This window comes from Diplotaxodon limnothrissa, linkage group LG17 (assembly GCF_057381915.1).
Source record: "Diplotaxodon limnothrissa isolate DT_005_m linkage group LG17, D_limnothrissa_male_GT1.1, whole genome shotgun sequence".
In the NCBI taxonomy this organism is placed as follows: domain Eukaryota; kingdom Metazoa; phylum Chordata; class Actinopteri; order Cichliformes; family Cichlidae; genus Diplotaxodon; species Diplotaxodon limnothrissa.
Genome location: NC_140612.1, coordinates 28,150,289 through 28,163,034, shown reverse-complemented (window position 1 = coordinate 28,163,034; position 12,746 = coordinate 28,150,289). Strand labels below are relative to the sequence as shown.

At 41.5% G+C, this 12,746-nt stretch overlaps 1 protein-coding gene across 3 annotated transcripts in view; it reads right to left on the bottom strand.

The window, feature by feature from the left end:
- Positions 1-12,746, bottom strand: part of anks1b (ankyrin repeat and sterile alpha motif domain containing 1B) — a 296,705-nt gene that overhangs the window by 175,872 nt on the left and 108,087 nt on the right. For all 3 annotated transcript variants that reach the window (XM_085376209.1, XM_085376210.1, XM_085376211.1), the window contains exons 5-7: positions 8,576-8,719; positions 1,834-1,909; positions 76-177 (exon numbers count right to left, since the gene is read on the bottom strand). In XM_085376209.1, coding sequence (XP_085232335.1) covers positions 76-177; positions 1,834-1,909; positions 8,576-8,719 — 322 coding nt within the window. The remainder of the gene's footprint in view (positions 1-75; positions 178-1,833; positions 1,910-8,575; positions 8,720-12,746) is intronic.

Sequence of the window (12,746 nt, the reverse complement as noted above, 5' to 3'; positions counted from 1 at the left end):
ACTTATATAAGATTCTTACACCTGAAATGCCCCACTTTCTCAATTCATCTAAATCAAAAGTGTGTGCGTCTTTACCTTGGATGAGAGCAGTGATCTGCTGGGATTTTGGTGCGGGATGATCCCTCAGAATCTCCAGAGCCGTTCTTCCTTGGCTGTCTCTTAGATTGGTGTCGATCCCTGACACACAAACACACCCAAGAAAACGTGCATAAAATACAAGAAAAAGAGGGGGAAAAGTCAACACCCATTACTTAGTCTAACAATACAGGACCTACTCAGGCTTGCTCATGATAATTCACCTTCACCGCAGATACACAGAACTAAACACATTCAAGCGCAGTATACAAAAATAAATATGAAGTCAGATCTGTAAACACACCACTCAGTCAGAAACACCAGGGAGCATTTTTTCCAAGATTATAACCCAAATGTTTTGTAGATGAATGCAAATTAGTCTCACACATACACATTCTTGCAATGCTAAGTCACAATCTCAGACAATGACACATAAAAAGACTGCATTCAAAGACTGATGCACAATATCAAATAGGCCATATGTGAAAATAAATGTCATTCCAATCGTTCTGCTGGGTACCATCAGAAATGTATCAAACTGTAATAAAAGGACATTTACACCTAAGTTAGCATTTCAGGTTTTTATTTTCCCTCCTTTTTCCTCCTTATTTCTCATGTGGTTTGTACATTTATAAATGAAGTCTGTAATGTGATTAGTGCTTCAAGGAACTGTAGATGTAAAAAAAAACAGCTTCCCTGGCTTTTTTATTTATCGAAAATAACAAATGTGTTTAAAAGAAAAATGTATTATAATAATAACGGCTTGTTGTTTAATGCTCTTCATGTCCCAGAGTTGTGCTAAACTTAGCTTACTGTTTAGTAGCATTCAGTTTTTATTTAGTTGTTCTTAACTTTCTATTTTTAGCCTTTTTAGCCTTTATTTGAGCGGTCAGTAAATAGCAGACCAGAAAGTAGCAGACACTCTAATGACTGGAGGCCCCGCCAAGCTCAGACGTTGCAATGCTCAGAGAAAGTACAGAAATAACCACATTTACCTACTCAACTTGAATGTCACATGATCCTTTTCTGTGATACTAAAGGTTATTTCTTTGGTCAAAAAAATGACTGATGCTTACTTGATAAAGCAGTTACACCAACAAGCCATTCTCTACGCGTAGGCATTGAGGCCCATCCTACACCTCTACAGTAAACCCACCTACCGACAGGCAATATTTTTAGCTATATCGGGTTAGAGCTCAGTGACTCTGACAAGTACAGCCCTGCTTTGATCCAGGATGTTAATAAAATCAAGGCAAAAGGAACATGGCCACCCAGAGGAAATCCTGTAGGAAACAGGAAGTGCTGAAGGAAAGTAGGTGGAGGATGGCAATGATGTCAAAAGGACAACAGTGTCCAGGCTGTTTTAGTAAAAGTACTAACTATACCCACATGACTTTGAGCTACTAGTTAAGACAGGAGCTGTTCTACCTTCGGGAATCTTTTTCAGTCATTGCATAAGATGACATAAGACAACACATCCTAATTATGCAGTTGCAGAGAAACTGGCCAAAACAATAACAAAGCTTGAAGTGAGGAAGAATTTAGCAAACAGATGTTTGGAGTTCACCTGAGGGCAAACTGACTCACAATTTAGGGAAGGAGAGGGAAAACACAACAAAACAAAATTCCAAACATCTAGCCACAGGTTGAAAAAAAAAAAAAAAAAAAAAAAAAAAAAAAGAGGGAGAAACAAGGGAAACACACATATAAGGAAACACGCACAGTTTTTGTTTAGCCGGGGTATATTTATAGACCCACCTGAGTCAAGCAGAAGGCGAACAACATCCATCTTCCCAAAGAGAGCTGCCTCATGGAGGGCACTGCCATTCTCGGTCTACAAGAGACAGAGATAGCATTTGTGTATTAATATTAAGTCACTTTAACAATTCAAAGTGGAGACAAAAATAGACATCAAAACCAGAAAGCACAAGAGGCGTTAAAAAAAGAAAGGAAAGGGAACTGGGATTAAAAGGGAGCAAAAAGGCAATATTTTGATTTGATACAATCTTTTTTTTCCCCCCCTCGCTGGCAGTTAAATGAAAGAGATTCAGAGAGATTAAAACAAGTTACATTCCCTCGCCTCCAAACAGTGCGAGGCCACAGCGATTTCAAACCATTACACAAGCAGCAGGCGCCTGTGTGGAAACGTCCCACTTTCACCTCACCCTACGCTGGCCCGTATCAGCCTCCAGTCCAACTAATAGAGATATTACAGATATGATGCAACACACTGAAACCAGCACGGGGATGGTGCCAGTAAGTGTCTCATCCCGTATCAGCAGTGATGAGAGAGACGATTATTCTGACAAGGATACATTTAAAAAGTGCAACAACATAAAGAACAGCTGTTTAATCACACAGCCTGAGGGTGAACAGGACCAAAATAGCTAGACTTAAAGGTGTAGAATTTTTATGTTACAGCATCCTTTGCTGATGCTAATGACTGATATACTAGGATGTGGAAACACACACATCGGAATGTTTTCCATACCAGCGGGCAGAGTAAGCAGAGTAAGCAGCTTAAGAACAAACAACCTCCAAACAGTTCCATCGAGCACTTAAAGCCTCCTCCACTAATGCTCCACCCCACAGCCAACAAGACCCAATATTCACTATCAACATGCCAGACACTAGAGTACATCCACACAGGGTCTTTTTATAACAGATTCCCTTCCTGACAAAACCTAACAGATTTTTTTATTTAACTAAAGTCAAATCTATTTTAAATAACCTAAAGTTAAAATTTATTGGAGGGCCAGTATTGGGCCGATATTATTGGCCAATATTTGGTACTTGTTAATATATCAGTAATGGCATTTATTAAGGCACTCTGCTGTTGCAAACACACGTACAGTACAACTAGCTCCATCCTCCATGCTTCTCATGAAAAAGCGACAAATTGTCAGTGCTTGGGAGGAAGCGAAGCGTGGCTATATGTGGACAAGTTTTACATTTGATACCAAGGAAAACAGGATGCTTTGTAAACCACGTTGAGTAACTCTCAAGGGTAATAAAACAACAACCTTTTACACTTTATTCTACTATAATCTTATAATATTTAGCCTAAATTCTAACTAAAACGAAATAACTTTTTAGTCAAAGGACTATGACTAAAAAGTCAGATCTATAAATTGTCCTAAAAAGGTCCTATGTTGGTCGGACTCTACCAAATAGCGCGCAGTGAATTTGTCCACTGTATTTCTGCTTCAGTCAATTGTTTCCATACAATCAGAATAATTAGCAAAAATAAGCTACAAAAGTAGATCAGGTCAATAGGTAGGGATGCTATTACTATGTTAATCATCATTCAGCTACTTGAGACTCACGTCCTGCAGTCCAGTTGACTCATTCTGCACTTGAGATGAGCAGCAAGCTGGAGGGCCACTCCAACCAGAACCAACAGGAGGTAATGAACTGCTACTGCTATGCCTACCTCAGCAAGGACTATTAGGTGCAGCTGGGAAGACTTATACACACACACACACACCCCGCTAATAAAGCCAAAAACACAACGTGTATATATATAAGGGAAACGCTGTAACTAGTTTTACTTTGATGAAGTTACTGCTATATAGCTTAACAGGACATCATGATCCTGAAGGTCTTTCTGGAACATTAAACATACTAATCTGTGCATGTTGCTGGAAGCAATAGAGCCCATCGAGGATACTAAGGACTTCAACATACACAAAGACACGTGTTTCACACTCGCAGCCACACACACACACACACACACATGCTGAACACGTTGCATCCTTCATAGCTGGCTTCCTGACAACACAGATGAAACCCTGGACTGAATAGAAGTCCCAGCCGTAATGAAGACAAATTATCTGGACGACAGCCGACACTGCCAGGAAATTCTGCTCGACGCAACACTACACCACATCAGTGTGATCGTCTTCTGCAGGAATACTCAACTTTTTCTGTTTCCCCTGACACAAAGGTGTTATCGCCACAGAGAAGGGATTGATGGCAAAATGAAGCTATAACGCCATATGCGACAGCTCCTCTGTCTTTTGAAAGTTAAAAAGGTCAAAGGCCCAGATCCCTCGGAAAAATCCCGCAGGTGTGAATCCAAAGTGGAAACAGACGAAATGTCAAATTTGTAGCGCCTGCGAGTTTATCACAATGTGGATGTCTCCCCTGCAAAACAAAATCTCTGCTGCCCTCATGCATGAAAGCGGAGGTTGTATCTCAGGAAGAGATCCACCCCCTATTCTAGTACACACATCTTGCCCTCCTGAACCTCCTTTACCACTTCCTGTCCTGTTTCCCATAGCGATTATGCAGTGATGTCATGAGGAATCAAGGAAGGCAGTTCTTACTCCGAGTTTCCTGGAATTGAAAGGCAGATGAATCGGTTTAACGACAGCACGCAGAAATGTAGCACTCACTGCTCATGATGGGACGACGAGGTAAATGTCTGAATGTGAATGCTCACATCATCCCTCTTACTTATGCTTGACAAAAAAATAGGACTCTATATTAATCAAAACAGCTGCACTGCAGGCAATAATGACCTAAAGCATATTTTTGTGCAAGACAGTGTTGGAAATAGCAGTCAGCTGTGTTTGTGAACAAAGATGTGTGTATCTATACTAAACTTTTGCCCTGTGTTGGCTATAGGTCACTCAGTGGCACGTTCCTCCATACTGTAGGGATTTCCCCTCATTATTATGGGAACAGACAGAGGATGAAAGAGTGTGTGAGAGCAAGAGAAAAAGAGAGGAGAAAAGAGAGAAAGTGCGCTGCATGTATAAATTATTCATCCTCGCTCACACAGACCTATATGGCATGACTCCAATTACTGACCTGTACACACACACTCTCTCTTTTACACACACACACACACACACACACACACACACACACACGCACATGCACACATGCACAATTTGCTTTCCATTCTTGGAATGCCATCTGTGAGTCACCCACAGCATCCACTCTGCACCGTCAACATTATAGTACAGTTCTGACAGTGCGGCCTTGCAGAAAATACAGAGAGAAAGAACGAGCGAGGCAAGAGGAGGGGAAATGGAGAAGAGCGGAAAGCAGGTGGGGAAAAGAGGACAACTCGACACTCGCTGTGTTTCTCACCTAAGTGGCATTAAAAAAGCCTTTGCTCTTCAGGGAAGCCATTAAGTCTGCTTGTTTACCTGATGTTATTGCAACTGAACATCAAATGCAAACAGCCACATGGGGCTTTTACAAAAGCAAAAACTGTATATTAAAGGGAGTAAGGTCCGAAAAGTGTAGCCAATGCTGTGGAATCATTATTGCTATATCCATCTTTTACGTGCAGTCTATGAGTAAAACCAGGAGAGTCCAATTACCGTGCAACACGGAGATTAAATGAAAACCCAATTTAACAGAAATGCCTACCATTACAGTCGAGCAGTGTTTGACCCGTTCCAGGTCAGGTGACATGTGTAGGCTCACTCTAATTGACTATCAAGTTTAACCAACCAAAGAGCCAATTTTACTCGCCAAGTGTGCAACAGCTACTCTCATCCAACGTATGATAATGATAGCTAATAGAGCAAAAGAGAACTCGATGCCTCTATGCATTATTTTCAGCAACAGACACGAGCGGAGCAAAAGTCAAGGGTAAACTAAGGAGACGATTTGAGATATCAGACTTGCAGCGCTCTTGATCAGTAGGTAGAGAGGAAAAGTAAGAAAAGGGGAGAGCGGAGGATTTGCAGACGTGTGAAGAGAGATGAGGCAAATCAAAGGCGTGTAGTGTTCATCTGCTCTAGACACATGGAGCCTCAGGCCAAATCCCTGCAGAGAAACACAGCCCTGCTCTTCAGATCTGAGCAGGCATGCACACATTCGGGCATAAACAGACACCGCATCGTGTAACAAGGACAGAAGGCAGAGAAGATAGGTGCAGTGCCACTGAGTCATGCATATCCTCACTGTGAGAGCCTCACAGTGATTCTCATATCCAAGAGGTCAAACTGTTTTCATCCTTCCAGATATGGAATCCACACAGACACATATCCACGTCCGTGCCCATCAAATTCTTCTTTGCTACACATTCTAATGGACGCTGTCACAGTACGGCAAAAAAGCTCATATTTGTCTTGTAGTCGCAGACCCTCCTCCATCCACATGCTATTTATACTGTATATAAACTGTACTTTACACAGCCAAAAAAAAAGGGGGAGAACGTAGCATCTGTTACGCCATATGTCTCAGCAGTGAATGATAATAGAGTCAAATCAGATTTTGGCACCAGCAGAAGTTAACTTCTAGAGTCTCTCAGATCCACATAGCAACAGCTACACGTTTTAGATCCATAAAAGCTTCTGGGGCACTGAAGGAAATTTCCTATAAAGGCTTTGAAGGATTGTTTTGTCGCATATGTGTACAAACTCTGATCGATCCCTGTTTCTATAGCTTCTAAGCAGAAATGTCCCTTGATTAAGAATCAGCAGCTTTAGGGGGCTTTAGATTCTGACTGAGCTCTGAAACTCCTGGAGCTGCTTTTCGGCTTCGATTCTTCAATCCAACAAAACCAACTCCAGTAAAGAAGCGTGAAACAACAACGTCCAACACTGTAAAACAGAATTTTGAGCCTTTTTAAATAAAAACTTTCAGTTTTATCGTTGCAATTATTTAGTAAATCAGCATTTCTTTTTCATGTATAGATGTATTATTGAAATTGTGCATTTCTTTCTTATTTTAAGACACCTCAGGGATTAAATGTGTAGTTACTGATACTGACAGAAAAGTGGCATTTCACTAGTACAGCCTACGTAAAATCAAAGTGGGCTCTATATGCCATTTAATGTAAAATGAATTTCACATAGCTGTTTAGACCTCTGTCTTGTTTAAAAGCTCGTACCTGGACATTGTTTGCAGTGAAGTAATATTTCTGGTGAAAATGTTCAATTAAAAAAAAAGTTAATTTGTTTAATAAAATATAGAAATACAAAATATGGACTTAAAAGTGGCTAATCCCAGTAAATTATATCCATACAGTGTCTGACGTTTATCTCCGATCAGGTGATATTGGCAGCAGAATAAGCATCAGTACTCCTCCTCAGGCATCCAAAGACCTCCATGCCATTTAAGATACAGCGCATGCAGTAAGTTCTGGGTCTACCCTGGGGTCTCTTAACAGCTGGCCACACCTGGAAAGACTCCAAAAGGTACTCAAGAGGCCTCCTGAGCTGCTGCCCGAACCACCTCAGCTGGCTCCTTTCCATACAAAAGAGCAACTCCTGGTTAGTGTAATCTCTGCCAAAAATCTCATAAGCCTTGTTCTAAACTACAAATTGTAAAAGGGAAATGAACTTTAGCTGCAAAGTATGCGTAATCTCATTCTTTTAGTCATCCATAAGCTTGGAACATAGAACAAGTCGTAAATCCTAAGCCTTGTCTTCAGTCCACATTCTCTCGTCAAAAAACAATCCAATTAATGCTGACTTTGCAGGACTTCAGAACAAATACAACTGTTTACCAGCTGTTTTAATGAATAATGAATTTAACCTGGTTCTAAACTACACAACTTCTGTCACAATGGCTTGCACATTAGACACCAAAACCCCCAAGCCAGCATATAATGAGTGATGACCTTATAACAAGCTGTGAGATGTGAAAAGTATCTATAGTTGGTCAGCAGGTAGCTGCAGCAGTTAGCACTGTTGCCACATGAGAACAGCTGACAGCTGGGACAGGCTCTTGGATAAGTAGTTAAGATGCATGGATCTATAGTTGGACAATGAATGAACAAACAATCACAAGCGGTTTTATATTTTGAAATAATAGCGCCATTATTGGTACACATTGATGATCTGTCCAGATAAAAAACGAATAAGCCCACTAAGCCAATGATCAGCTGTGATGTTCTTCTGTGCCGGGTCAAAATAAAGCTTGTGGTGTGAGCAATCCAGTAATAAGTCCAAAGAGAACCGTTAACACAGTAAAGGGCTATATTTCTACATTTAAGACAAGTGATCAAAGTCAAACAGTTCAGCTTTTCTCCAGAGAAAGACAACAGTGCTCAAGAAATCAGCAAAGCGTGGCTGCATTTTGACAAGACTTCACAAAAGCAAATGGTCCAGAAAGGGTCGGGACTAAGTTGTATTTGAATCGCCCAGACAATTCAGAATACACAAAAAGACAAAATATAAAGGTGAGAAGAGCGGAGAGGTCCAAACATCGCATCAGAAACCGAGCAGTAATGAAGCTCCACATATTGTAACCGACACCGCGTTTCCCTTTCCTCTAATGAAAATATAAAGAGGTGTGTAAAAGGAGGGCCCTCTCTGGAACACCCTGTCCTCTTTCTTCTTATTTCTTTCTCTCTTACAGTCTGTTCTCCCAATTAATTATACATCCTTCCCCACCACCAAACCATAGGACCCATGTAACACATAAATATACATACAGTATATGCTCTCTGATCAGATGAAGGAAGCACATAGATTCAAAAGAAGAATTCGGGAGATTAAGTTTAAAAAGGAATGTGGTGGTGCCTTCTTACCACGCAGTTTACGTCCATGCCGGCCTCAAGCAGAGTCTGGATGGTGCTGTGGTGTCCGTTGCGGGCAGCCAGGTGAAGCGGAGTGTGTAGCCGAGTGTGACTGGTCATGAGATTGGGGTGGGCACTCACCAACATGCGCACCACCTGCCCACAAAAAACATAGCCACACGTTAATGACAAAAACAGCAAACATATAAAAACTAGGCCACTTGTCACCTTCTTACACCTGCTAAAAGCTAAATTGCACCAAACACGAATTTCAAAGCGAAGGTCAAAGGAAGGCCTTGCTTCATTTTGTAGCCATGTTAGCAGGATTAAAATCCAGAGCAGCCACCTTGGACCTTTTATTAATAAATAAAGCAATTATATTATTTGTCATCCAGAATTAGCGCACATCAGGCTTGTGTGGTTGGGTGTGGTCATTTAAAACAAGGCTTTGCATATCACAGCACATACAGGTCTTTTCTCTGTAAACCCTACAGATGATTGAGTGGGAAAATCGCAGTAGATCACTAGTTTGTGAAATATTAATAGACCCAGTCTGCAGAAACACTCATGCCCCATCCAATCATGCACCTTGGTTTCACATCATCCACTCGTCATTGGATCATCAACTGGAGAGGATGCTTGACGATGAGTTAGTGATGCTGTCCAGAACAAGCCTATGACTTAAAGTGTGATAATACTTTCCAAAAGGTTGATTCTGTTCATCTGGACGTAGCGTTTTGTGGGAGAAACGTTTCGTCACTCATCCAAGTGACTTCTTCAGTCTCAGCTGACTGCAGGTTTCCCCAACCTTATAAACAGTACATTTGCATAATGACTGAAACCAGCCCACTGAAGGAACAATGGGCTGGGAGGTCAGTTCCTTAATCTTAATTATGCAAATTCTCATGACCATTGATCAACAACCACTGACCAAAACCCACTGATCAAAGACCACTGATCAATGGTCATGAGTACCATTCACAGAGAGTTGGGGAATGGCTGCAATCACAGCATTGTAAGATGGTGAAAGATGTACCCTTAGGCCCCCTCCTCGATTCAGAGATGGTCTTTCCCTTTTCACGTAAATGGCCTCCTTGACTCTGCTCTCAAACCAGCGTTCCTCCCTGTCCAGGTTGTGTACATCCTCATGCTTGAAAGAGTGTCCACTGGCCTGTAGGTGTAAATAGACTGCAGAGTCCTGGCCTGACGAGGCTCTTCTGCGTTGTGCCATCCGCTTCGCCAGAGGTTGTTTGGTTTCCCCGATGTATACATCTTATCAATCCTCCTGGCACTTAACAGCGTACACCAGGGGTAGGCAACTCCAGGCCTCGAGTGCCGGTGTCCTGGAGGTTTTAGATGTGTCCATGATCCATCACAGCTGATTTAAAGGGCTAAATGACTCCTCAGCATTTCTTGAAGTTCTCCAGAGGCCTGGTAATGAACTAATCATTTGATTCAGGTGTGTTGACCTAGGCTGGGATCTAAAACCTGCAGGACACCGGCACTCGAGGCCTGGGAGTTGCCTACCCCTGGCGTACACTATGTTACTCTGTTTGTGTCGGGGGACCCGATCCTTGAGGTGGACCAGTTTTTGGCGCAGCGTGTTTTGGGGTTTAAAAGCCACAGAGACCCGGTGTTTAGAAAAAATGCGTCTCAACTGCTCCGATACTCCTGACACATATGGGATCACTACAGGTTTTCGCTTGGGCAGCGGTTGTCCTTCTCTCCTGGATCGGCTGGAGCTTTCTTTAGGTGTCTTTCCAGCTTTGACAAAAGTCCAGCTGGGATAACCACATTTACTCAGGGCCTTCTTGATGTGCTGTTCTTCTGCCTCCCTGGCCGCTGTGTCAGTGGGGATGGTGTTCGCTCTGTATTGTAGCGTCCTGATGACACCCAGTTTGTGCTCCAGTGGATGATGAGAGTCAAACCTTAAATACTGATCCATATGCGTAGGTTTACGGTACACGTCAGCTTTTAGTGGTTGTTGATCAATGGTCATGAGAATTTGCATAATTAAGATTAAGGAACGGACCTCCCAGCCCATTGTTCCTTCAGTGGGCTGGTTTCAGTCATTATGCAAATGTACTGTTTATAAGATTGGGGAAACCTGCAGTCAGCTGAGACAGAAGAAGTCACTTGGATGAGTGACGAAACGTTTCTCCCACAAAACGCTACGTCCAGATGAACAGAATCAACTTTTTGGAGATTTACTTTCGTGGATGATTGAGAATGCATCAAGATGTAATAATACTTGTACTTTGGATTGCTTTACAAGTTTCTTCCTTAAAACAAGGCACAAATTTAAAATGTCCTATTAGTTGTTTAAACCTGCTACCAGCAGCTGTCATTTTACAGGACAAAATCAACAGTCCAGAAATGAGAAGTCTGCTTTAGTATCACCAAACTTTCTGTAAAATTTCTTTGCAAAATTCAAAATCATAAATTCAAGCTTGCAGTTCCTGATCTGCTTGACTAAGTGGGACGCTAAGTAAACACTGAAGATGGATTATCAGCAGGTATTTTTACCTTTTTCAACCAATCGTGAAAGAAAATATCCTTTAAAACTCCTGTCAAAAACGCCAATATATCTGTGGTAAGAGGCTTCTGTGCTTTTAACTGATAGTGAATGACGTTTGTTTAATAACTCAGCTCGCCAACAGGCGGTTCTCTCGAAAGCTTCCTCCCTTTAATGTGCATCTTTGCGAGCGCGTGTGCGTGCACGTGTCGTAAACTTTTGCCCTGTGTTAGTTACATCTCCATGCAGCAGGAGCTTCCACCACAGGGATTTCCCTTCATTATTATGCAGAGAAAGGAGAGGAGAGAGAACTACCGTGTTGCCTTTATAAATTATTCATTCACTCAGACAAACCTGTATGGCTTGACTGCAATTACTCACCACCTTAGCAGAAAAAATTTGTGATTGCATTTGAACATCAGCAGGCACACGCCTCTGTGTGGGATTGCGCTCGCATGTGCACGCTTTTTGTCACATTTTTGTTACACTTCTTTGTGTCTGCCTTTCTGTGGAGTAAAGGCAGTATTTGAGGGTTTTTTCCCCCAACACATATTTATCAGTTAAATTGAATTAGCAGTAGAGGTATGGAAGGTCTGATTCCTTTGCCCTGTTAATTCTTCACCTGCTGCTTCACTTTACCGGCCAGTGAGGAGCTTGGACAGGATACACAGTGCACGAACAGGTTAAAATACGGTAAATCATCCACATACCAGCCTCCTAACCAGTAATCAACAAAAACATGACCTAGACTGAGAAACCAGTGTGTATCTTTGGGGGAGAGGATGCTCTTCAAAAATCTTTACAAGAACAAATACCTGCATTTAACCGCGCTTTCTTTTAATTACGATCTCTGCTGCCTTTTGAGCAAAGTACTCTGTAAATAAAACGCAGCTAATTTATTCTTCACCCCAAATTGCAGAGGATTTGTGCCTCCTGTCAGCTACATTAAAAGCTCAGCTAATTATATTTTTTTACCCATTTTGTCACTTTGAATTTTTTTTATTTTATTAATGTCGTTGGAGTTTCAATTCAATTTTAATTGCAAATTAAACTGATTAGGGAGCAGATGTTTGTATCACATTCTTATGCATGGAGTGCCACCTATGTCCTCTATATCGAGCGGCTTTTATGGAAATTAAAGCTTCTCCAATGTAGAAAAGGTCAAAACCTAAACAGGTTGAGGTATGTTTTTATATCTGTTTTGACTTCAAGGCGTTGCATGCTCATTATTCAGGAGAAGATGCATCCGTTAAGTAAATATTAAAGTGCTGGGAAATCAAGGTGATGACGTTTTAACCATTTATGTCTATATTTTATAGACGCACCTATATACACACACACACACACATATATGTGTATACACACACATATATGTGTATACACACACATATATGTGTATACACACACACACACACACACACACACACATATATACATATATACAATTATTGCCTTCAGAACTGCAGTAACTCTTCAACGTAGAGATTCAACACGGTGAAGGAAACATTCCTTACCTCTGACATCAACAAGACATTTTAACCCAGAACTGCTGTTCACTAGATATTTTCTCCTTTCCTACTCTGGAGGGGGGTTGTGTTGGAAAATCCCAGCCGATCAGCAGTTTCTGAAATACTCAGGCCAGCCCATCAGGCACCAACAACCATGTCA